Here is a 25,795-nt window from a genome sequence, read left to right on the forward strand (position 1 = left end):
AAGTTTTGGTGCTTTTGGTTAGCTGGTTTTGCTTGAATAGAATCACCTCCTCTTTGAGGAGGTAAGTTAACCCCTTTGAAGCAATCCATCAAACATATGTGCTGCATCACCGTCGCACTAGCCTCTGGCCTTGAGCCAGCTGCAGCGTTCATTCATGGAGAACGGCGAGGGAGGAGGAGGGGAGTACACCAAGGAAGGCTTTTCGTCGACCTCCGCGGCCACCCCGCCCTTCGCTCCAAGCGCGGTGGCTGGACCGCCTGCACCTTCAATCTCCGTGGACAGCTACGGCCTCAGCTCGAATCTATGAATAGGTGCGTCGACGGCCACAGGCGGAGGGAGGCCGTGGAGGCGGCAACGAGGATGGCCATTACCCCGACGACTACTGTTGTTTCTTCCGGCGATCGCGGGCGGAGGCAGGTGGCCGGGGAAGCGGGTGGGGGGAAGGCGGATGCGAGGCCGGCCATCTTGGCATCATCGTTCACCTGCAACAGCCCGGCCTCGGCCTTCCCCTCGCCGCGCACGAGCACGACCTCCACGGCGGCCTCCTTGGCCACGCACCCTCTCCGTGGCGGCGAACGGGCATGCCGCCGCGCAGCACAGGGAGGTGGAGCCCACTAGCGGCAAGAAGAAGGCCACGGCTCGCCGTGCTCGTGGACCGCTCTGCGAGCAGGGGATGACGAGCAGGGACTTCCGCCTCTGCTCGGGACCTCCGCGTGGTCCTCCTTCGCGTCCGGTAGCCGATAGGTGAGGGGCGGGGCGGTGACAAGAAAGGAGCACGGGGCTGGTTCAGGCCTACTTCCAGGCTCCTAGCCAGGCTATAGCAGTACGGATGGCCAGCCCTAGCCAGGCTCTAGCCCACTTCTAGGCAACCAAACATGCCAAAATTGGTTCTAGGGAGCCAGGCTAGGGGTTGGCCACCCAACCAAACACATGCTAAATGACTTTCGGACCTAAGTTCAAAATGAGAAGAGTGAAAGCAAGGGACAAGATGATTGAGTAAAAGATTGATGGATCGGAGCAGAGAGTAAGGAAAGGATACGGAGAGTGTGGGAAGGATGAGAGTGAGTAAGAGACTGACATGGTAGAGACGAAGAGAAGAGTGAGAGTGAGTAGGAGACTATCGGACGGAGTAGAGAGTGAGGGGAAGACGAGAGTGAGAGATGAAAGAAGAGTGAGTGATATATAGAGACGGATAGAGGAGAAAAGTCTTTACTCATTAATATTAGATTAGATTTAGAAACAAAGTATTCCCTCTTTTCCAAAATAGAAGTAAGTTTATTATAAAAATATATCTATGAATGTAATGATACTATTATACACAATTAATAATATTTTTTATATATTTAGTCAAATTCAATTATTTTTTGAGTTCTCACCAAACGAGACGTACACTATTTTGAAACCAATATGTATAAATTTTGTAAATAAAACTAATTCGTACCACGTCCAACGTGCCTTCCCAACCTAGACAAGTCAAACATGCTCTTCTACCTTAAAATTAAATGCAATCCCACTACAAGGTGAGAAAGCGGAGGCACAGGCACTCAGGCACTCAGGCACCCACGAGGCCACGACCCACCGCGCAGGCGCAGAGGCAGAGTCCACAGACCACGGCGCCACCACGCGCCGTCCCGTTCCGTTGCTGATTGGCCGCGAGCATAAAGCAGCCCACAGAACGGAAAACAACAAATCAACCGGTAAAAAAAAAAAGCTAAAAAAATAGCCAACCGAGCGCAGAGCCGGACGCGCACCAGACAGAGCACACACGGAGCCACCGCGCAGGCGCACCGCAGCCGCAGCCGGAGCATGGCGACGCCGATGGCCGGAGAGGGCACGATTGCCGCGGCGATCCCGCGGTCCCCACCCCCGCTGTCCGAGGGTGGCGCGGGAGGGTCGGCGGCCGAGGCGCCCGTGCTCATCTTCGTCTACTTCCACAAGGCGATCCGCGCGGAGCTGGAGCGGATGCACGCCGCGGCGGTGCGGCTCGCCACGGGGCGCGCGGGCGGGGACGTGGCCGCGCTCGAGGCGCGCTGCAGGTTCCTCTTCACCGTCTACAGGCACCACTGCGACGCCGAGGACGCGGTACGTAGTGCGGCGCGCCCGCGCCGCCGGGGATTTTGCTGTTCCTCGTCGCATTTTTGTTTCGCAGTCGTTTCGTACTGGGATTGTGGTTTCTACGAATGCCCCTCGTGCATATGAGCCAGCGGAATTGTGGTGATTGCGGCGGGGGATAGTGTTTTGCGGAATTGTCGATTAGGCTCAGAAGAAGTGTTAGAAACCATAGGCAATATAAACGACGAAGAACATCAAACTCAGGGGACACGAGATTTTTAACGTGGAAAACCCTCCAAGGAAGAAGGAAAAAACCACGGGCACCAGCCAGCAAATCTTCAGCAAATCTTCGTTAGCCTTTATCTTGTACATAACTGATTTTGGATCACAACTCAACAAGAAGATCTGCCTTGGGTTTGGGCTGAATTGCGGTTGCGTCGACATGATCTGAAAACGGAAGGAGTTTTCAAGTGCAGCTAGTTAGCTGGGCGATTTGATTATTCTCAATTGCAGTATGATATGCGTGTACGTGTACAGGCCATGTGACTGTAAACAATTAGCCGGCGTGTGACATCAGTGTCGATTTGCTGGATTTTACTGTCACTCTCATGTGAACGTCCAGTTATGTCTTAAAGTAAACTGTCAACCTTGACAGCACCTTAGTCTTGGGGTTTCATCTCCAATTACATGTTTCATGGTGCTTGTTAGAGTAGCATGGCTACTGCGAATTGTTTACAGTGGAGTACATTATTTATTTATTTTCTAAGAAACAACTCCTTCCTGTTAGAATCTTGGTGTTTGGATCAAATGAAGGTTGCAATCCACACAGTGCAATTGTTACAAACAAATATGTTCCTAACTTCCTATGTGCAATTACAACTACTGTTCCTGTTTCATATGGCCATACAGGGAAATGCTGGGCCTACTATACCATCTGTTCAAAGCATGGACCTTGCATGTTTTTATCATAGATTAATTGCTGATTTTAATGCCCATAGATCGGTGTATTTCTGGAAATTTATTGGCCAACTGTAAGCCCGTCGTGATGCACAGAACATTTGTGGTATAAGACTTTTCTTTTGATGATTGCAGGTTATTTTTCCAGCACTTGATATTCGAGTGAAAAATGTCGCAGGGACATATTCTCTTGAACACAAAGGAGAAAATGATCTCTTCGCACAGCTCTTCACTCTGCTACAGCTGGATGTGCAGAATGATGATGCTATTCGGAGGGAACTTGCATCCTGTACTGGAGCAATTCGGACGTTTGTTACCCAACACATGTCCAAGGAAGAAGAACAGGTATTCCTGTTTCCCTGCTTAATTTGTCCTGCCATTTGAATGTAATTTGAGAAATAATGAAATATAGCTCGCAGGCCTTCAGTTTCTCTATCAAGTGGTTGTATGAGTATGAGACATGTTGGCATGCTCAATTAGTTTAATAAGGAATAAGGAATATCTGTCAATCTTTTAGTGTTCTCTGTCACATCTATAGTATTTTTGTGATTGAACCGGTTCCTCTATTCGATGCATGACACATGGTTGATGGTTCTTCTACACGTTTGAGAGGAAAAAACATCCATAATTTTATAGTTTATACTCCCATATGTAGTTCTAGACATTTTCTGAGCAACACGCTAAACATGATGAATCTGTAGTAACTTCACAATTTGCATCCTTAGTGGTAGCAGCTGGGACGCAGGGCATATAACGGGTCTAATCTTCCGAAAACTTTGCAGGTCTTCCCGTTGCTCATCAAGAAGTTTTCACACGAAGAGCAAGCAGATCTGGTCTGGCAGTTCTTATGTAGTATCCCTATAAATATGATGGCAAAATTCCTTCCATGGATATCTTCTTCTGTTTCAACTGATGAGAATCAAGATATTCTTGACTGCCTAAGTAAAATAGTTCCCGGAGAAAAACTCCTCCAAGAGGTCCGCATGATTATGGCATCACACATCTTAACTTTGCATTTGTAAAATTATTGGTGTCTCTCACTTAAGTTTTTTTACTTTGTGAAGATTGTTTTCACGTGGTTTGGAGGGAAATCATTCAGAACAATAGCACAAGGTATTAGTGATCCTTATTCAGAAAGCAGTTCTACATGTGAGTCTAGCTCTGGTCGAATAGATAAACATGTATGTTCACTTGAACACTCCAAAATTGGAAAGAGGAAGTCCACAGAATCTAGTCAGCTTGTCACACATCCAATTGATGAAATTCTGTATTGGCACAATGCTATTCGGAGAGAACTGAGGGATATAGCAGACGAGACGAAAAGGATACAGCAGTCTGGAGATTTTTCTGACATAGCAGGCTTTAATATGAGGCTGCAATTTATTGCAGATGTGTGCATTTTCCACAGGTATGAGGCTTCGAATCTCAACTCATGTGAATATTCTTTTATCGTGTTAGATTTGCGGATACTTATTCGGCTGCACATTATATTACATGTATTGTGACAACAAATTGTTAATGCTCTGATAGATGCTTTAGACGCACCAGATGCCACAGTTAAGAGGTAGAAATACTAGCCATATGCTAGAAAATATTCTTTATTTTGCTTCTCTATAATATAGATTATTGTTTTGGTCAAACACTTGATGTTTTATATCCAACTATGTTTTTTTTGTGCTCTCCGGTGAAGTCTATTATCTTGATTTCTTAGTTTCATCAGTTGATTTTTTGTTGGTCTGCAGTATTGCCGAGGATCAAGTTATATTCCCTGCAGTGGATGGTGAATTATCTTTTGTACAGGAGCATGCTGAAGAAGAACAGCGGTTAAATGAATTTAGGAGTTTAATTGAACAAATTCAAATAACAGGAGCCAAGTCAACTGTAGTTGATTTTCATTCTGAGTTATGTTCACAAGCTGACGAAATAATGCAGAAAATTGAGAGTCACTTCAATGATGAGGAAATAAAGGTTAGTTTAGTACTAAAGAAGCTGGGACTGCTGTCCTATCAGTCAGAATGTTAACCCTACTTGCCCAACAGATCATCAGGTCTTGTTTACCTTTATTACTCAGGTACTTCCTAAAGCTAGGATAAAGTTCTCACCAGAGAAACAGAGGGAACTTTTATATCAGAGTCTATGTGTCATGCCACTAAAGCAGTTGGAATGTGTTCTACCATGGTTTGTAGTGAAACTGAATGATGCAGAGGCAGTGTCTTTTCTTCAGAATATGCGATTAGCAGGTTGTCTCTGTTATGTTTCTACCTCTCTTGAATAATACAACAGCTTCACATAGCTTTCCTAATTTTTATATTTATTGAATGCATCGCAGCACCTTCCTCTGAAACTGCATTGGTTACCCTTCTCTCCGGCTGGGCATGCAAAGGTCGTCTGGAGGACACATCCAACCCTGGAAAGTTCATATGCACATCAGGAGCGGTGGGCTGTGCATCAGATGGAAATGGTTCCAAAACATGCCAGTCATTCTGTCCATGTTATGTAAGTAGCAATGGAGCTTTTTCGAAACCAGTTAAGCGAGCAAGTCATGGAGAATCTAGCACTAATATTAACAAAAGTCACTGCTCACAAAATGTGGATACTGAAGCCTCGCCATGTAACAACAGACCCTGCTACATTCCCAGGTTAAGAGTAGAAAGTAGCTACCTTGGTGTTAATTCATCTACCCCTGCAAAATCCTTTCGCTCTCTGCCTTACAATAATTCTGCACCTTCATTATATTCAAGCCTTTTTTCATGGGAGACAGATGCAGTATTATCTGGCCCAGATAACATTTCTAAGCCAATTGATACCATATTCAAATTCCACAAGGCAATTCGTAAGGATTTAGAGTTTTTGGATGTGGAGTCTGGAAAACTTATTGACGGGAATGAATCTTGCCTTCGCCAATTTATCGGAAGGTTTCGTTTACTGTGGGGTCTATATAGAGCACACAGCAATGCTGAAGATGAGATTGTATTTCCTGCTCTTGAATCAAAGGAGACATTGCACAATGTTAGTCATTCATACACTCTTGATCACAAGCAGGAAGAAGAATTGTTCCAAGATATATCCATTGTCCTATCTGAACTTTCTCAACTACATGATGGTTTGAGCCATCCTCTTGATGTTGAAGCTGGAACAAATGATATTTCAAATAATGAGATTGATTGGGCTAAAAAGCGTAATGAAATTTTGACAAAGCTTCAAGGATTATGCAAGTCTATCCATGTCACGTTGTCAAATCACGTTCACAGAGAAGAACTTGAGTTGTGGCCATTGTTCGATAAACATTTTTCTGTAGACGAGCAGGATAAGATTATCGGGCGTATAATTGGAACTACTGGTGCTGAGGTTCTGCAGTCAATGTTACCTTGGGTTACATCAGCACTTAGTCTAGAGGAACAGAACATGGTGCTGGATACATGGAAGCAAGCAACGAAAAATACAATGTTCGATGAATGGCTAAATGAATGGTGGAAGGGACCTTCAACTTCATCTGACCCATCAGACAAGGCTTCTACTCTTTCAGAAGGTTTGTTCAGTTGGTTTCTCTCCTCTAGAATGGTGGATATGATTTCTATGTCACTGAGATATTTTACTTTGGCCTTGTAGAAAATCATTTTCAGGAGAATCTTGAACAAAATGATCAGATGTTTAGGCCTGGTTGGAAGGACATCTTCCGAATGAACCAGAGTGAGCTTGAGGCTGAGATTCGAAAAGTCTCTCGAGATTCTACTCTTGATCCAAGGAGGAAGGCCTATCTGATCCAAAATCTCATGACCAGGTTTGTTATTTAAAAATAAAGTAAATAAGTTGACTATTATCTCCCCCTAAGAATACAGAAAATAAGTCTGTATTATATATATTTCTAATTTTGTAAATTTCAGCCGTTGGATAGCTGCTCAGCAGAAATCACCCCAACCAAACGTCGAAGGACATAATGGATGTACACGACGACCTGGATGTGTTCCTTCGTATCGAGACCCAGAGAAACAAATATTTGGCTGTGAGCATTATAAACGAAACTGCAAGCTTGTTGCTGCATGCTGCAATAAGCTATTCACATGCAGATTCTGTCATGATAAAGTTAGTGACCATACAATGGACAGGTATCTTCAACACAACCATTTATTTTACTGTCCACATTTTTCCTGCTGAGGGATGCTTATGCACAGAAGGGCGGGCCTGGTGCAAGCAGGTAGAGTCTTACCGCCTGTGACCGGAAGGTCCCGGGTTCGAGTCGCGGTCTCCTCGCATTGCACAGGCGAGGGTAAGGCTTGCCACTAACACCCTTCCCCAGACCCCGCACAGAGCGGGAGCTCTCTGCACTGGGTACGCCCGTTTTTTTTAGAGATGCTTATGCACCTCTTATGCTAGTAGGATTTCATTTCAACATCGAACTACCAATATCAATTAAGCATGACGTTTTATTTGGAAATAGCTGTTTGTGGTGGTGCTATGGACCTGTGCGTCCCTTGTGAAATGAATTGTTTTTCTGTCATTGAACTTTCTAATTGGAGCTTTTATTTCCAGTGGGATACTTGGCTCTTAGTCTATCAGTTTTGCATAATAAGGACAAAAGAACATACTTGTATTTGTATACTTGGACAACCTTTTCTGTCATATGACGTGCTGATTGTTAGAACTTAGAAATCTGTTACAAAGAAAAAAGAAACAATTATACTTTGCTTACTTTGTGGAGCTGCTATTTGTAGGAAATCAGTGGTGGAGATGATGTGCATGCTATGTCTGAATGTTCAACCGGTCGGTCCAAATTGCCAATCCCCTTCTTGCAATGGACTGTCCATGGCAAAGTATTATTGTAGCATATGCAAGTTCTTCGATGATGAAAGGTAATACTGTGCAGATCTACATTTTATTTTGTTCTGCACTATATACAATCCTCGTCTTTGTAGGGTGGACAAATTTCTCTGCCATAAATGCATGGTGGTTCAGTTTCCGCATTATCCTTTGAAATAATGATGATTTTATTTCTTAGCACCCAATATATTGCTTATTTATTATCATCCTATTGTCATATTCTACTTATGATCAGTAAAATTGTCCTGTGCTATATTCTTCTCTAACTTCAGCTTCATGCAAAAGTTCAAGCCACTAAAGTAGCAAGCTGTGAGGATCTAATGTGTTATGTGCCTCGTGTGTTTACTTCATTGCTTTATTATCACTTGAAGTTAAATTATTGTTTGATGTGGTTCATCTTTGTGATATTTTGCACTCCTAATTCTGGGTTGTTTCTCAGGAGTGTCTACCATTGTCCCTTTTGCAACTTGTGCCGTCTTGGGAGCGGATTGGGCACTGATTTTTTTCATTGCATGAAGTGCAATTGTTGCCTTGGCATAAAGATGATAGAACACAAATGCCGGGAAAAGATGCTAGAGATGAACTGTCCGATCTGCTGTGACTTTTTATTCACATCAAGTGCACCAGTTAAAGGTCTTCCTTGTGGCCACTTCATGCATTCGGCTTGCTTTCAGGTATGACAATCTGGTAGCATTCTCATTTGCTATTATGGATGGGGTAAGTGCTGTTCTAATAGATTTGATTATAATATTTCAGGCATATACTTGTACCCACTACACTTGTCCAATCTGCTGCAAATCCTTGGGAGATATGACGGTAAACTACGCTGCTTAAGCATAAAGAGTTATTTTGCATTCACCGTTTCGGTTTGCTCTGCCATTTATAGTCCATAGGCATACTATTCTTGTGCTCTCTTCTCCAAATTAATCTGTGGGATGCCCAAGGACCCTGTAGGTTTGAAGTATTTCGTTTTGAAACAAATAAATACTCGGTACATTCCAAATTATACTTCATTTAAGTTTTGGACATCTTATTCTGCTCACAGTTCTTGATGATATTAAGTCGTATAGCCGTTTGCCCTTTTCTCCAGTCCAGTAAATAGCTAATGCGATGTTTCATTTCTGAAGGTGTATTTTGGCATGCTTGATGGTTTGCTGGCTGCAGAACAGCTTCCGGAGGAATACCGGGACCGGTGCCAGGTAAACCACTCTCCTAATCCCAGTTTCATTCTTTCACATACCTCACGTATATTTACCATCGTTGCGTGACTGTTCCAGGATATACTTTGTAACGACTGTGAGAGAAAAGGTAGGTCACGATTCCATTGGCTCTACCACAAATGTGCCTTCTGTGGTTCTTACAACACCAGAGTCATCAAGACTGATACGGCAGAGTGTTCTACGTCAAACTAACCAGGCGAGATTTTGATTTCTTTTGCAACTCTCGCCCTTTGTAATTTCTTTCCCGCAATTCATTTGTACATATATATCAACGGGGTAGAAACCTCGTGACTGTAGCTGTGATAGTTTTTTAAAGAGTAAACTGGGGGGAGGAACCCCACCTGGATGTATTATCTAAAAAAAAATGTGTACCCACGCGTGCGCACGAGGGGTCTGAGAATTACCATTTTTGAAGGTACCGTAGATAGCAATACAGTCACAGCTACGGTACCTTCAAAACAAATTGCTTTGTGAAAACTCTCACCACTTGCTACAATATTGTCCATATATTAGATACAATGACTTTTGTGCTGTCAATGCTACAATATTGGACTTAAAAGTTTAAACCCCCTAATAATCTAACATGCCGATCAAATAAGCTATGGGATATAGAGTTTTTAACTAAAAAAAATAAACGGTTAAGCGCTGGGAGTAAGGAGGGATGGGAAGAAAAGCACAATCATGTATGGACATCGACAAGCTCTCAAGCAAGGCGATGAGTGATCGTTTTTGACAGTGACAAGCGTGATTCCATCGACATGGCCTATGGCCAGCAATCCACGATGATGGATTGCCTTGATAAGGATGCAGCACCGAGATAGATCCACGTGACCTGTTGCTGAATGCAATGTTTCGCAGTGGTTGCATCATGGCTACGTGGCTGGCTTCAGCTGTAGTGCGGCAATACACACACAAGATATTACATACCTGAGGTCCGAGTCTCCGAGACCCCCTTTCTTATGTGAGTCCTAAACTGTCGCACCTCCTGTCCTGCCCCTAGGAGAACATATTCGGTGCTCGCGGTCCTTCCCATGCTCCCGTGCACTAATTTGAAAAGAAAAAGTTAACTTTTCGTGGTGTGTCATCTAGGCTCATTAACTTTTAAACTGTAGTTTTTTGTCCATTAACTTTTGGTAGTGTGTCATCCAAGTCTATTAACTTTTAAACCGCATTTCTGGGTTCATTAACTTTTGGTGAAGTGTCATTCAGGTCTATCAACTTTTGAATTGTATTTTTGGATCCCTAAACTTACCTTATTATTGCGTGAAAAGGATGAGAAAATAAAGCCAATACATCAGTACTAATTCTAAAGGGGTGGAGATCATCAATGGAATTTTTCCAACGTGATTAGCATCCTTACCGTAGTATTTTATTATTTCCATGCATTAGTTTTCTATCTAGCATCTAGCTTTTAGTGCCTGCGTGCATCTATGTACGTGAATCAAATTGGTGGCTGCGTTTGGACGTGCCATGCATGTTAGCCAAATCAGGGACTCAGGATCAATCGGTCCTAGTTGGGTTGGTGGAGTCCGAGTTTTGTTTGGGTCAGGTGGCTTGCGTGCCTATACCTGTAGCCTTCGGCCTTGTACCGGGTAGATTAGACTGAATTTTATTGTGGAGTTTATTCCCCGTCGAGCCGCCGCTCGAGAAACCCTGGATGGTGATCCCATCAGGTTTTTCGTATTGAAGATTATCTCCAGGTGGTGATCTCGTCATGTACTCCACGGTGGCTGCTTTTTTGACGTGTCATGTCAGATCTATTTGCTAAATGAAGGGATATGGACCTACGGTGAACTAATTAAAAAGTTTAGGGACCAAAAAATGCAATTTAAAAGTTGATGGTCCTGGATGACACACCACCAAAAGTTAATGGACCAAAAAATGCAGTTTGAAAGTTGATGGACCTGGATGACACACCACTAAAAGTTAATGGACCAAAAAATACAGTTTAAAAGTTGATGGACCTAGATGACACACCACCAAAAGTTAATGGACCTACGGTGCATTTAACTAAAAAAAGTGGCATTCGCCTAAACAGTAGTTTAGTCCATTTACACACCGTTTAAACTTTACACGAAGGTATGCCATTTTCGTTTAATCAGTCATTTGTCATTTTTATAGGACCACCTTGCCCTTTTTGTGGCCGTTTTGCCCGAATAATGCCTAAACGATAAGTGAGCGACTGTTTATAAGTTAGCGTTAGGATAACATCGAAAAAACCTCATCCAAATGTGCTCAAAAATCCAAATTGAAATATGAATCAAGCCAAGTTTTATCTCCTACAACTAAAAAGAACAAAGTGTGGACATTTTTTTGTGCGACATTTATTTTGGTTCGTCCGTCTACTCACGCCTGCGATCCCACGACATCTCCCGCATGCCATTCTCCTTGATTGAATATTGCCTGTCATGTGATAGAGGAATCACGGCAAAATAGGAAGTAGAAAATTATTGTGCTATCTATATACACATTACATGTTTGCATGCACCATCATACATGACAACGAGCAAAATGAAAGAGAATTAACACAAAATTCAAATTGGCCAACCTCTTTTGGTGCGACTTTTTTTGGGGTCGTTCCTCCCTTCCGGACGTGCGATACCCCGCACGATAGAAAATAAAACTGTCATCCCTGCGATCCCCGCCTGCTTTGAAGAAAACAAATCGATCAACTGAGGCCACATGCATAGAAGGAAACAATAATCATCCATGAAAACAATAATCATGCTTGATAAAAGAATTGTTGGGGCAGTACAAAAGGCACAATCTAAATTATTCCATGGATTAACTAAACTTCAGTTAAATTTTAGCAGATGCAGAGATAGTAAAATGAGAGTTTCTATCTAATATTTTGGGGCTCTCTGCTGTCACTTAGAAAAAAAATTATGTTGTCTCACAAAAATATATTCTATGATAAAAAAACTATGCATGTGCATGTTCAATACTTAGGTGTACTACATGATGGAGTTAACATGTCGGTTACAACAGTTCATATAGTATTGTCCATAATTTGGAGGGTATTAAATTTAGGCTAGGTGCATAGTAGGCCACCTAGCTTTATTCTTGCAACTTCTACCTCTTTATGTGTTAGTCTTTGTCAATGGTATAATTTGTTCGCAAAGCTCAAGCAAGACAATTGGCAAAGATCAAGCAAGACGACTCAATGAGGTTGGCCCTTAATTTTAGTGTTTCCAGCAAGCAGACCTGAAATTAAAAAGTGACTGCTCCTTGAGAACATTAGTGGTGCCAAATAAAAGATGTGCAGGTTATACATAGTGAGACTGGTGAATCTTCGGCAATTTCCTAAACGAATATTTCCCGTAGCAACACAGAATTCGATATATGCCACATTTAGGGCCTGTTTGGCAGGGCTCCTCTCCGGCTCCGGCTCTGGCTCCTCCAGAGGAGCCTGCCAAACGTTTTTCTGGAGGAGCCGTTTTTTAGTAAAAAGCAGAGGAGCTGGAGCTGTTTTAGAGGAGCCACAATTTGTGGCTCCTCTAAAACGGCTCTGGCTCCTCCGGAGGAGCCCCCAGGAGGAGCCCTGCCAAACAGGCCCTTAGTTATTACTATTAGTTCACGAACTGAGTTAATTCAAACTAAACCTTAACTGACGTACATTATATGTACGAATGCAGTCAGTTCTCTCCTTTTATATTCAACTAGGTAGCGTGCCCGTGTGTTGCTACGGGACAACTAAATCTTTTGTACTAAAAACACACGGATCGCACGATAAGATAACAATACTGTTAAATTAAATACCGACGTTAAAGTTACATTTAATTCAAAAAGCAAAGTTCGTGAAATTAACACAGTCACGGAGAGCGCGACGTCGCAGGCTCACAAACTCTACTGTATAGATTTTTTCGTGATATGGCTAAGATAATATTTTATATCGGCAGAAAGAACTCTCCGATATCCATTTCTTTCATTGTAATCCATTTATCTAGATAATGTTTAAGGTGAGGGCACGGTTACAGTTTTTAGTAGCTTTGCGATATTGTCCGAATAAACATATATGTTTAAGGTGAGGGCACGGTTACAAACATTCTCCAGATAAATGGATTACAATGAAAGAAATGGATATCGAAGATTTCTTCCTGCCAATATAAAATATTATCTTAGCCGCATCACGAAAAGTTCTATAAAGTAGAGTTTGTGAGCCTGCGACGCCGCGCACTCCGTGACTGTGTTAAATTCATAAACTTTGCTTTTTAGATTAAATATCACTTTAACGTTGATATTTAATTTTTATAGTATTATTATCTTATCGTGCGATCCGTGTGTTTTTAGTATAAATTGTTAGTTATTCCGTAGCAACGCACGAGCACGCTACCTAGTATTTATGTAAAATTTGAGATGCAAAAAAGTGAATTGTCACTTGAGTAGCTGTGGATCGTACTGTTTATGGTCTGAAATCCACAACTATTCAAGTGCTCATTTCACTTTTTCATCTCTATAGATTTTTGTTGCGTCTCAAATTTTTCAGACACATTTGGGTGGGAGCACCGGATATGTTCCCCATGTTGGTATAGTATTACCTGGTTTGTCTCTGCTAAAAAAAAGGTATTAAGGAATCGAATTTCATTAATAATCACCATGGTCCGTTTGGGAGATCCAAACTTCCAGCCAAGGCCCAACCTACCTCCTTGCGAGTGCCTCTTCCTTGATAATTCTCACCTGGCGGGCCCCAACCCCAACCGCTGCTTCCTTTCTGTCCTTCCTTCACTGTGAGCTGTGGCCGTACAAGCGCCGGGGCTCCTGGCTATCCTGGTCGCGCTCGTCACGGTGACCCGGTGCGGTGACATTATTGAGCATGGCTGCGAGTCCGCGCACTGCATGCTAATGCTAACGTTGAAAGGTCCTCTGCTTCTCTAGTGGTTTGGGAAGCTAGCGTCAAGCAATGCATGTTGCCATGACAATTTTTGCCGAGCACTGCTCATAGGCGAAATTCCGTTTGCGCTTGCAAACATTGAGACAGCACGGCAGGCAAACATCCAAGTATTACAACAACACAACAAAATAGAACATATAAGGAATCATATATTCACTAGCAAATATGCCCGTGCGTTAGCAAATATGTCCGTGCGTTGTAATGGAAGAAAAAACTATTAAACATGTGACAAACAATGATAAAATGTCATATATTTGTTTAGTTATGTTTTATCCTTTTTATTAAATTTAAAAATTAATTTATTTTATGATGACCATGGTGGGTCATAATATAAGTTAATATTTACAATAATATGGTAATTTATTATTTTTTTCTAATAAGAACTATATCAACAATCAACGTCTCTAGCAGCTTTAGGAGTGGTTTTATGTGCTCCCTGGTCCCTCGTTGCCTCCATCTCTGTGTGTTGTTCAGAGCTCCATATGGCCTGTTTTAACTCGATCTTTTTTTTTTTGCGATTACACGGTACAACACAGATACAACGTAGCACACTCACATCTATGAACACATGAACGTAACCCCTGTGAGCATCTTTGAAGACTGATCTGGTAAATCCTTGAGATTGACGAAGTTATCATAGGTGCCTCGCTGTCGACGGGAACACCGCCTACCACTAAAAACACAATACCTTAAAATCTTAGAAAATTCGCTCTCACTGAAATCGAACCTAGAACCTGTTATCGAAGAGTGGATGGTGGAGCTGCCCCTGCCAACTCAGCGAGTAGTACGCTCCTTGCCCGCTTCGTGATTTGTTTCTTTTTTGGCATAATATACGATATGTTTTGATTCTTTGGTTTGGTTGGCTTGCGCATTTAATTTTTTGTAGCCACCAAGATCGTGCTATGTTCGGATTGGAAATAGCGGTTTGACTCGACGATCTCCTACACGGAACGGAAGTTCCACACGGCAAAAGAAAAAAGGGACACGTGACTTGTGAGCTGGAAAAAAAAAGAGACGCAAGTAATACGGTCAAGTTAACTGGAACCGGAGCTGGTATACGGAGGCACCATGAGCTAAAGGCAATCTCGAACGTGCATGCTTGGGAAACCAACATGACGACGTGCAATCCGAGACGGTTTGTGACTCCGAGCTCTTGTTTTGACATATCGATATAGATATAAAGATTCCTAGTTATGCAGGATTGGAAGGATTTTCCTCGTACAATCTATATACGATTTCCGCTGTACGCATCCGGGTTTGTTTTACCTTTTCTTTCCAATTTTCTGTCTGTTCGTGAGTCTTGTTTTGGTTGACATCCGTTCCAAAGTATAGTTTTTGTTTGTGTCTGAACTGGCTGCGTTTTTTTTTTCCTTATGAGCTAACATGGAAACGATTGGCCATCGGTCGATTTTTTTTCCCGAGCTGATCATCCGTGCCTATTACTATTAGCCATTGGAAGATTTTTTTTTAAAGAATCAACATACCATGTGCACCGACAGAAAAAAAAATCAGAAACTACCTTTGCGAGGCTGACGTGCGCATGTGAGAAGGAAATTAGAACAGAAAAATCGACCATGTTGAGGTGGATTACATTACGGAAGCTTGACAACTACCAAAAAAAAAAAGAGATGGAAACGGAAAAGAAAAGGACGTGGAGGAAAAATTAAAGGAACGACGGACTGGACTTTATCAAAATTTTGTTGCACAATTTTTTTTTAGCTCTTACCCAATACGTTTTGAAATCGTACTCCGTATTATGCTAAAAAGAGTTATTCTAACTCGTATGAGCATGAGTTGTATGTGTGTGTGTATATATATATATATATATATATATATATATATATATATATATATATATATATATATATATATATATATATAAGTCTGGACAAAAAAAACTCTCTATTGTCCTGTAGTTAGGGAGACGGACCAAAAAATAGATGGACGAAAAAAATAGCCAGATATTTTGTCTCTTTATTATTACTAGTAAATGTGTCTGTGCGTTGCAACGGAAGGAAAAAACTATTAAACATTTCTGCAAAACTTGAATGTTACATATCTACTTATGTTTTATGCTTTTATCATTTATTTTATGATGACCATCACATCCATAATATAAGTTAATGCTCACAATAAATAACAATGTCCTATTAGGCCCCCTATGGAACATAGAAAGCAAAAACATAGGAATAGAAAAAATATAGGAATTACACAAGAATGCAGTTGTAAAACTGAGGATTGAAAAATACAGGAATTTGAAAGTAACGAACATTTGGATGGACCGCAGGAAAAACGTAGGATTTTTATCAAGAAATTTGAATGGATGCTAAAGTTCCTATAGTTTTCCTCCAAAACAGCGTTCAAAGGAAAAGTTTCTACACTATTCATATACTCCATTCCTGTGAACCAATGGCATGAATAATAACAATTCCTATAGGATTGTCAATCCTATGTTTTCCCCCATTTTTCCTACGAACCAAAGGACGCCTTAAACCTGTATCGAATTAAAATACACTTTGATATATTTTCTTTTCGTTGCAAAGCGCATAATTATTTACATATATAAATATATCATAATTTTAATTTTTCATACTACCCATGTGTTTCTATGACTCAATATCGACCTTTGTAACTTTTTTGACGCATCATATCAACCTCCGTAACATTTTTATCGATGTGTCAAGGATTTGTCTCTCCGCCAATGATTATGATGGGAGACCTCTCTTTATTTTTCATGATAGCCCTCGTTAGAAATTATATAAATATATTTGTTTAGATTTTATTAGACAATAATCTTTCCAAGATTCTGGTTCACGAAATAATTAGTTGTACCATTGACTAACCATATTTTCATAAAAAAATAGTTTTGTTTCTAATCAAAACTACATCAGATGGTGTAAATCTTTCTCCTCAAAACTTAATGTGTAAACAAACATAATAATTGCTGAAAAGTAGGGGTTATGCACCAGGGCTCATAGGCAGTAACCGGACAACAAAAAGTTAGTGAAGGCTTCGTACTCCTCGGTTACCTCCGCGTATTCCGGATTTGCCACTGGTACGTTCTCGGTCATCGCCGAAACTATATACATACAACATATGCAAGGATGATTTAACACACCTATAGATGAAGCATAGACTAACAAGGTTTATAACATCTATGGATAGATCACATTTTTGGTTTGGTATTTTTCTGATTTTCTATGATTTTTGGTGAATTTTGCAAGACCTCTGTTTTTATAGAAAAAAGGAGAAAAACGAAAGAAAAGGAAAAAGTCTTGTATGGATTTGGTCTGGCGCACAACAAAGTCGGTTCAACGGGTCAAAAAAGAAGCCTAGTTAGAGAGGCATACTCGGATCTGAACATTTTGTATCAGAAAATCTCGATCTATTTTAAAAACTATTAAGTCTCTCACACGTTTACTTTCTCTAGCATCTTTATATCTGAAACCCCATATTTCTTGCTATTTTCTTCCCCACTCCTAATCAATGTGAACGTAGCTGAATTGGCAGACAGGACATGGACGACCACTCCGAGACCGACACGGACACGAGTGGCAGGGCTGGACGAAAAATTATGGTGAAAGAAATTTTATCTTTTCAGTATTAGAGGTACAGAGGTATCGAAGATATAAATATATAATTATATATTATATATAATATATATAGAATATAGATATAGACATAGATCATGTTTGCTTCTCTTATAATCCGTCTTTTTCAGCTTGTTTTTTAGTTAAAACAGTATTTTTCTCTCGCAATAAATCAGCCGAAACAGTGTTTTAGCTTTTTTTCAGCGAAATATCATGGACATAGACATGGTGCAACGAAGTCACAAGGCTAACACATCTACTCCGATTTCGTCTACTAGCTCCTGGACAAGATCCTGTTCGATCTGGGCGCCGATCTGAACCGCCTCGAGCATGGGATCCATGCCAGCCTCCACCGCGCGCTCGACCTCGCCCACAGCCAGCTCGTCCAAGCTCCTCCCAGCCATGCCACCGCACCTCGCGATCTCCTTCCCGACCCTGTCCGCCAGCCTCTCCTCGGTGCATATCAGCGCAAGCAGCTCCGAGAACGACCTGTAGCCGGAGTCGCAGAGCTGAGAGCACATCGAGTCCAGGCAGTCCCAGACGAAGTCCAGCGCGAGGTTCCTCAGCGCGCTCGCTTCCTTGTCCTTGATGATGGCGGTGCTGATGAAATCCTCCTGCTTGGAGTTGGAGCCTGTCGTCAAGGTGGCGAGAGCGCACTCGGTTGTTCGGAGGAGGAATGCCTTGGGTGATTCCTCTGATTTATTGTGTCGAGTAGAAGCGCGGACGTTTGTTAGTAGCAGTTCGACAGTTGTTGTAACCTCTCCAGAGTGTTTCAGCTTGCTGTCTTGGACTTCATCGGGTTCAGATGGTTGAACACCATGCTGGCCAAAATTAGGATCGCCGCATCTGGGGTTTCTCTCGGTAGTTATATCTTGCACAATGCTAGCTGCTACTGTGCATGTCTCCCTTTGATGGCTGTTGGTGGAGGTAGCTTCTGTTGGAAATAGTTGACAACAAGAAATAGTCAGATCACAACTCAAATTGCATGGCATATCAACCAGGATGTTTAATTATTATATAATGCCACATAAAAGGATTAGGTAACCACAGTGTTCGCTAGCAAAAGCTTTTACTTGTAGACTGAAATTCTAAAAAGGGAAGGGCAGAATAAACTAATTATAAGGAACAGAGCTAGATTAATGGCAGCGCACACACAAGAAAAAAGGTTGTTTCCTTACCTGCAGTATTGCGTGGAAGTACCAGGAACGCAGGCATCATCAGCATTTCTAGATTGAAGAATAGATGTAGGACTGTGCTTATTGCTGCCTCTGGATATAGATGGAGAAGGTATGCTGCCTTTTCCATCATCCTGCAGATGGTAGCAACATTTTTCTGTCAGAAACTTATATTGTTGTTTTCATCAGAATTACACCATGGTTGGGAACAAGAAAGATCAAGAGTACTGACCGCATGTTTCTTACGTGTTTCACACAAGTGGGCCACTTTATAAGGGTCTTTGTTGTCATAAATCGCAGAGTCCACTGAGTTGTGCTGCTTGACCAGTTCATTGCTTAAAGACTCCTCTGTAACATGGCCACAACTCTTATTTTCGAACAAAGAAGAGGCTGCTCTGCCACCAAGAATAACTCTATTTTTCACCTCATCTTGGTTACAGAAAACTGATTCAGTAGACTCCACATTGGATGTGCCTTGTAAATCTTCCCAGAAAACTATTTCTCTTTGAGGAGACGTATTTTGGCAATCTCTACGAGAGCGTCTCTTAGGGCAAGTATCAACTGGAGATCTCTGTACAGCAGTACCAGTTCCACTAGCATTGTCACCACACAAAGTAGGGGCAACCTTCATCGGTGAGCTGGAAGTGAAAGGAATGTTGCCTGATTTTTTGTTACCCCTTGAAACATTGTGTGAGACTGGCTGTCTCTGCAAATCAGTTCTTGCACAGTTTGGACTGGCAGGCTTCGGCCTTCTCACTGACTAACCCTGCTCCTTTTGCAATTATCATGTCTTTCTCCATAGCTTTTGGTGTTCCAGTCTTTAGCTTCAGCTTGTTAGAGGTTCCACCATGAAGGTTGCTGGCTCGACAACCTTTTGTGCTCATGTTCTTCTTCTCTGCACTAGTATGTGACTCGTCCGAATCTATCCTGGACCTTTCTTTTTGACCTCAAAGATGCACTGTCATTCATCCTTTTGTTCAAAGAAATAAAGTCCTGAGCTCCGTTTCTCATGTTTCGCTCCCCACTTCTATGCTTCTTACTTTGTGTCACATATCCTGGATCTGCCGCTTTACAAGCTGCAGGCAGTGCATTCTGCTTCAGGTTGTTTTGCTTGAGAGGACCATGAGGAGCATTATACCGGGATATATTGCTCTTCAGCTGTTTTCTCGGTGCATCTTGGTTTGCATCAGCAATACAATTAGAGATCTTCTGAACACTGTCCCCAAATCCAGCCTTCTCAGTTGAGCTGAAGAGCAAATACTCAGGTTGCAATTGACATGGTACGTTCTGGTCTGACCTCCTACTTGGAATGCTCTTCTTAAAAGTATCCTCTTCAGTCCTCTGATCAGAAGTAGAATTGTCCAGAGAGGTAGCTCCTGTATTGTGAGCACCTAATCTTGGTATGTCAACATCACACATATCTCTCAAGAACTGATCAGACACATTATGTAGGACAGCAGCAGCACCGGGCGCACCATCACTGCTGCTGCATGGATACTCCAAGTATGAATGTCTCCAAGAGAGACGGCGATTCCTGGACTGCAAACCAGGTTCCAGAACCTTGACTGCTGCTTCAATCAGCCGGGCCTTGTTCCTGCTAGACATTGACCTTGGGCTCTTAACAGGCGAGGCTACCTTGTGTGCATGCCTTCGTGGCCACAATGGCCGTGTATCTGGAGTATTGAACTGACCTGCATTGTCGTGGCGCCGATCATCTATGAGCTGCTCCGTCTTCTGTTGCTTCTGAGGTGATGTGTATATGCTCCGAGACGTACCAGACCAATCTTGACGGCCTGAATTCCAGTGGTCACCGGGTTCATAGGAGTCTGTGGCTTTGGTCGGCCGTTGATGGCTTTGGTTGGCCGGCATCGAGCTGAGACCCATCAGCCGGGCCACCACCCCCGGAGCACACATTTCGTTCTCGCTGCAGTTTCTGTCTTGGCCAGGCTGTGGGTAGTGACTGGTGCCATTGCATTCAGTTTTGCTTCTTGAGTAATCTGCAGAATCAAGCTGAAGGAAAAATAACATGAAAGAGTTAGAACTATTGGGGAACAAAACAAATGGTAAATGGCTTGGAGGCAGGAGAATTTGACATTTCAGGCATATGGTTTTGCAGAAGCCAAAGGTCCCAAAATATCATGGTGAGTTCATCACAACTTGAAAACAAGAAAAATTTGCAGTTTCACCACCCAAAAAAATCTGATGAAGAAAAAGAAAACAGCGTACCAGAAGGGGTCTCATCTTGGCCACCAGCCGTCTTCTCGCCGCCGACCGGCGGTCTCCCAGGTGAGAACTTGTGCGCGCGGACTGAAACACCGAAGACGAAAGCTTACGAAAAGCGGCGGATTCGCATAGTTGCGCGAAGGGGGGAGGGGGGAATGATTTGCGCGGAGAAAGGACAGCGCAGTCCCGTTGCAATCTCACCTGGGGGGAGCAGCTTGCTCTTCTTGGAGGACGAGGAGAAGAGTTTCCTCTTGGCGAACATCTGGAACAGCGCCGCCACGCACGACGGCGCCGGCTTCTGCCGCTCGGTGATCGCCAGGCCGCCGGCGCCGCCGCTGGGAGCGGAGGCGCTGCCGCTCTTCATGTCCCCACGACCAAAAAGAAAAACCAAACTCGATTCTCTCCGAGCCTTGTGCTGCAATGCATCTCCTTTAGAATCTCGGATGCCTCTCACTCCCTTACAGAAGTCGAAATAAATGCAAGCAAAAAAGATCTTGAACAGATGCTGCAGATTTCGCTCTTCTTGAGGGTATTTATTGCTACCTCCAGTTCTTGACTTGCTGCATCTGGAGAATGACAGGATCACTAAATGCCCAAAAGACCATGCCTTGGTCGCACCCCATGAACAATCATGGACAGATGCTAGAGAACAAAAGAGAAGCAAAGCCACTGCTGAAACTCATGCTCAAGATTTGACTACTGAACTGTAACTCCTCTTGAACTCATGTGAACCTATTTTATAAACTAAAATTGGCACTATCAACAAAAGAAAACATCTTTGGACACTTGGAGTGATCCAGAGCAAGAGGGCACACAGATTATCAGAGTGCTGGAGCTTGGTGACTGGAGAATGGAGACGAGGGGGGTTGAGAGAAAAGGAAGGGACTTGGGGGGTCCCACTGTATGCAGGCTTCTGTTTCTCACTTTCTCGGCACTGTTGGCTGTTGCAGATATGAAGTGACGTCTCTAAGACTGTTCTTGTCTGTTTCTCTGCGTGACATGCGTAGCTCTGTCAGGGACGAACCTTTCTCTGCTGACGTCTCTCGTTTTCTGTTCGTTTGCTGGGCCCCGCCCGTATAGCTTTCAGCGTGTTCGGCTGTCTGGTTTGTATGGTTGTTGGTTCGTAAAGAAGTACTGTTAATTAGTTTGCGTAAGAGAAAAATACTGTTTTAACTGAAAATTTATGATCGTTTATGATAAGCCACAGCCGTCTGAACTGTAATCTTGGTCCAAACATTGTCCTCTGTACGAGTAAGGTGCTGTTTAGTTCCCAAAATTTTGCAAATTTTTTTAAGATTTTCCGTCACATCGAATCTTTGGACGCATGCATGAAGCATTAAATATAAATAAAAAATAAAACTAATTACACAGTTTAGACGAAATTCACGAGACGAATCTTTTAAGCCTAATTAGACTATGATTGGACACTAATTGTCAAATAACAGAGGTCAAACAAAAAAGAGAGAATAAAGCTCCCTTAGGTTGAGTTGAGTGAAAAATTACAGCATCTTTTACAGAGACTTGAGTAGAATCTAAGGAAGGGCAGAAAAGTGAAACTTTGCTTGTAATGCTAGATAGCATCAGTAACTAACTGAACACGGCCTTTATTATATATATATATATATATATATATATATATATATATATATATATATATATATATATATATATATATATATAGAAAAACTGAACATGTCGATGGTAACAGTCCATACTTAGGACAAGTAGCTCCATGCGGCTACCATATATAGCAGTAATTATAGTGACTGTGATCAGATGCTCAAGACACATACGGCGACGGTGCATCTACCTTTGGTTGGATGTTTGGCTGCCTGTTTATGTCTAGCTTACCAAAGAGTGAGGTCAAAGCAAAGGGAAGGCTGTTGGCTGTTGATGCCGCATGCGGACAGGTGACATGTCAATTATAACTGAAATGGAAATGGCCACCTGCTTGCTCTAGGGTCAACAGAAGGGTAGCATTGTATAATATATGTAGTGGGATTTTTGAACAAGATGGCGTAATATGGCAAAGGCGGTCGATTTCAATTCTAAACTTTTTCAAATGCCTAGTTTCTCGCGGCAGCAAATTAAAATCTCGGCCCCGTTCGCTGGTCTGAACTTTGGCTGAAACTGGCTGAAAAACACTGTTCCGGCTGAATTGTTGTGAGAGAAAAACACTGTTCCAACTGAAAAAACAAGCCGAACAAGCCAAACTTTAAGACAAGCGAACGGGATATATTCTTGAGACGGCTAGCCTTGACTCCTTGAGTGCTGAACCCACAATATACCAGTACATCAAGTCTGCAGGCGTCCAAACATATGTTCCAGGTCTCCCGGTCAAATGCAGCCTCATGTTCTAAAGCTCAAGCGTGTTTTCTTTTAGTCGGACATTCTTGGGCACAGAGTTGACTAATAGCAGTTTAATACAGTACTAACAAGGGTTAGCATTATAGTACAGTACAGTATATAAACTGCTAGACTTTTTTTCATCCATTTTGCTATGTATTTAGATATATTATTATATCTAGACTAGAAGTACAGCAAAATAGATATATCACAAAAGTCAAAATGACTTATAATTTAGGACAAGGGAATATCTATCTGTCAGGTTCTTAGGTCGTGTAATGGAAAGTTGGAAACCTTGATGAGCATTTCATTGTCCAACGTTATTACCGGACCATATGCACCTACCGGCGGTGGATTTGTGCGTTTCAGCAGCTTTCTAAGGTACTGTTTAGTTCTTTTCTATTTTGTAAAAATTTTTAAGATTTCCCGTCACATCGAATCTTTGAACGCATGCACGAAGCATTAAATATAAATAAAAAATAAAATTAATTATACAGTTTAGACGAAATTCACAAAATAAATCTTTTAAACCTAATTAGACTATAATTAGACACTAATTACTAAATAACAACAAAAATGCTACCGTATCATTTCGCCGACTAAATCAGCCTAAGATGCTAAACTGTTGAAAATGGCGTACTAGTAGCAGGAGTAGGTAGTAGTACCATGTACGACCACTGCCGCACTGCGCGCAGAGTCAAGTGAGGCAATACATGGGACACCGGAACAGCCTGGCTCGTTCTGCGGAAGTACCGTACCATCAACCTAGCTTGTGACCCTGACCATGTCCGCTGTCCCTGCATGGTCCAGCCAACAAATGCAGAAAAGCATTGGTCAACGAGCACCTGGGCCCACCTGCAGAGGGCCACCAGTGAGATTTTTTTTATATTTTTAACACTTTTTTAAACTAATTTTAAATCTACTGTTTGTTTGTTTTTTCAAAACTAACACTTTTGGCCGCGCCTATTGCCATGGCGCGGCGAAAAGCCTGTGCCGCGCCATACATGGTGGCGCGGCGGGTGGTTGACGTGGCGACGACAGCAAATGCTGATCGGTGACGTGGTAAGGCCTGCTGCGCCACTGATCTTGGCGCGGCAGTGCCGCGCCACAGAGCATGACGCGGCAGTACCTGGACACAGACAGAAGATCGGTAGCTGTCGGTGAGGATCGGCAGCGACGCGACCATGGACCTCGGGAACTTTTTTTATTTTTAACACTTTTTGTAAACTAATTTTAAATCTAACATTGTTTTTTTTTCAAAACTAACACTTTTCGACCCCTCGTCGGTGGGCTCCGACCAGGTGCTCTAGTCCGACGTGAGGTCGCGCAGCACGGTCGACTACTACGCGTCTAACGAGGGTGTCTTCTTCGGCAATTTCGTGGCGGCGATGACCAAGCTCAGGAGGATCGGGGTCAAGACGCCGGCCATAGGCGTCGAGATACGCCGGGACTGTCGGTTCCCGAACTAGTTGCTACTTAATCTCGCCGGCAGTGCTGCTGCGACGTATTGGCCCCGTTCGACGTACCTTATAATCCGCACTATTTAGTTTATTTTTTCAGCCGGAACAGTGTTTTTCTCTCACAACAATTCAGCCATAACAGTGTTTTTCAGCCAATTCAGCCAAGTTTCAGCAAGTCGAATGGGGCCATTGAAACGAATATGAAGCAAATAAATGAAGTCCGTGCGCAAGTTGACAAGCTGCCACATAACATTTTCATTGGTTTAACATAAGTTCGACATAACATAACCAACTAAGCCTGCAAGTTTTGGACGCCAATATTCGTTCGACCTAACAAACTAAGACCCAGGAGTGTAAGGATCCCTCGGACGCCTCTGTCTCTTTGGATTTGTTGGCAACATATTGGAAGTGTAGTCAACATCGGTGTGGTCGCGTTGCCGGTGCGTATGGCTCGTACCCTGCAAGTATATGATATGCACGATTACTTATAATCTTTATGATCTTTAGTTCATGGAGCCTACGTATTTAAAGAAACTACCTTTGTTAGTACCTGTGAGGCTACTTGGGTACCAAGCGGGGCATCATCTAGCTGAGACATGCCGATCTCATCCTACGGCCAATCGTCCCACTGGTCGTGCTGTTTGCGGAAGCCCGGGGGGGGGGGGGCGTCGTCGTCGTCATCATCGTCCTCGTCGTCCTAAGTTGTAGGGTCCTTCCCAGCGCTATGATGTGGTGGTGTATGCACTGCAGAAGTGGCACCTATCATCGGCTGAGAAGAGCCGGCTGGTGTCCTCAAAGAGGTGGAAGACGTGCCACCAGACCACGCCGGGAGTGGCGGTTCTACCCAAGGAGTGTCCATGCAGCTCAGCTTCTGAGCTAGCTTCCTACAGCTCTTCTTCACCTTCTACATAAATAGACGTTAAAGTTAGTGCATTTCCCAAACGCATATACACTAAAGAAACATTTTTAGAACGGACAAGTTTATGTTTACCTCCATAAAAGCCTCGAAAACTCCTGGCCCTTGCCCTTTAGACTCGTAAAGTCGGAACGCTGCTTCGTTGGA

The 25,795-nt window shown here is 42.7% G+C and overlaps 1 protein-coding gene and 1 pseudogene across 1 annotated transcript; one reads left to right on the top strand and one right to left on the bottom strand.

The window, feature by feature from the left end:
- Positions 1-1,585: 1,585 nt before the first annotated feature.
- Positions 1,586-9,501, top strand: LOC136512462 (zinc finger protein BRUTUS-like). Its single transcript, XM_066506419.1, has 14 exons — positions 1,586-2,082; positions 3,145-3,354; positions 3,792-3,986; positions 4,074-4,417; positions 4,752-4,977; positions 5,081-5,249; positions 5,339-6,538; positions 6,619-6,790; positions 6,894-7,115; positions 7,722-7,859; positions 8,267-8,501; positions 8,584-8,643; positions 8,955-9,026; positions 9,105-9,501. The coding sequence occupies exons 1-14, from the start codon at positions 1,807-1,809 to the stop codon at positions 9,237-9,239; spliced, it is 3,654 nt and encodes a 1,217-aa protein (XP_066362516.1). The 5' UTR covers positions 1,586-1,806; the 3' UTR covers positions 9,240-9,501.
- Positions 9,502-17,666: 8,165 nt separating this feature from the next.
- Positions 17,667-21,759, bottom strand: LOC136513931 (uncharacterized; annotated as a pseudogene).
- Positions 21,760-25,795: the final 4,036 nt, after the last annotated feature.

Source organism: Miscanthus floridulus, chromosome 16 (genome assembly GCF_019320115.1).
Source record: "Miscanthus floridulus cultivar M001 chromosome 16, ASM1932011v1, whole genome shotgun sequence".
Classification (NCBI taxonomy): Eukaryota; Viridiplantae; Streptophyta; class Magnoliopsida; order Poales; family Poaceae; genus Miscanthus; species Miscanthus floridulus.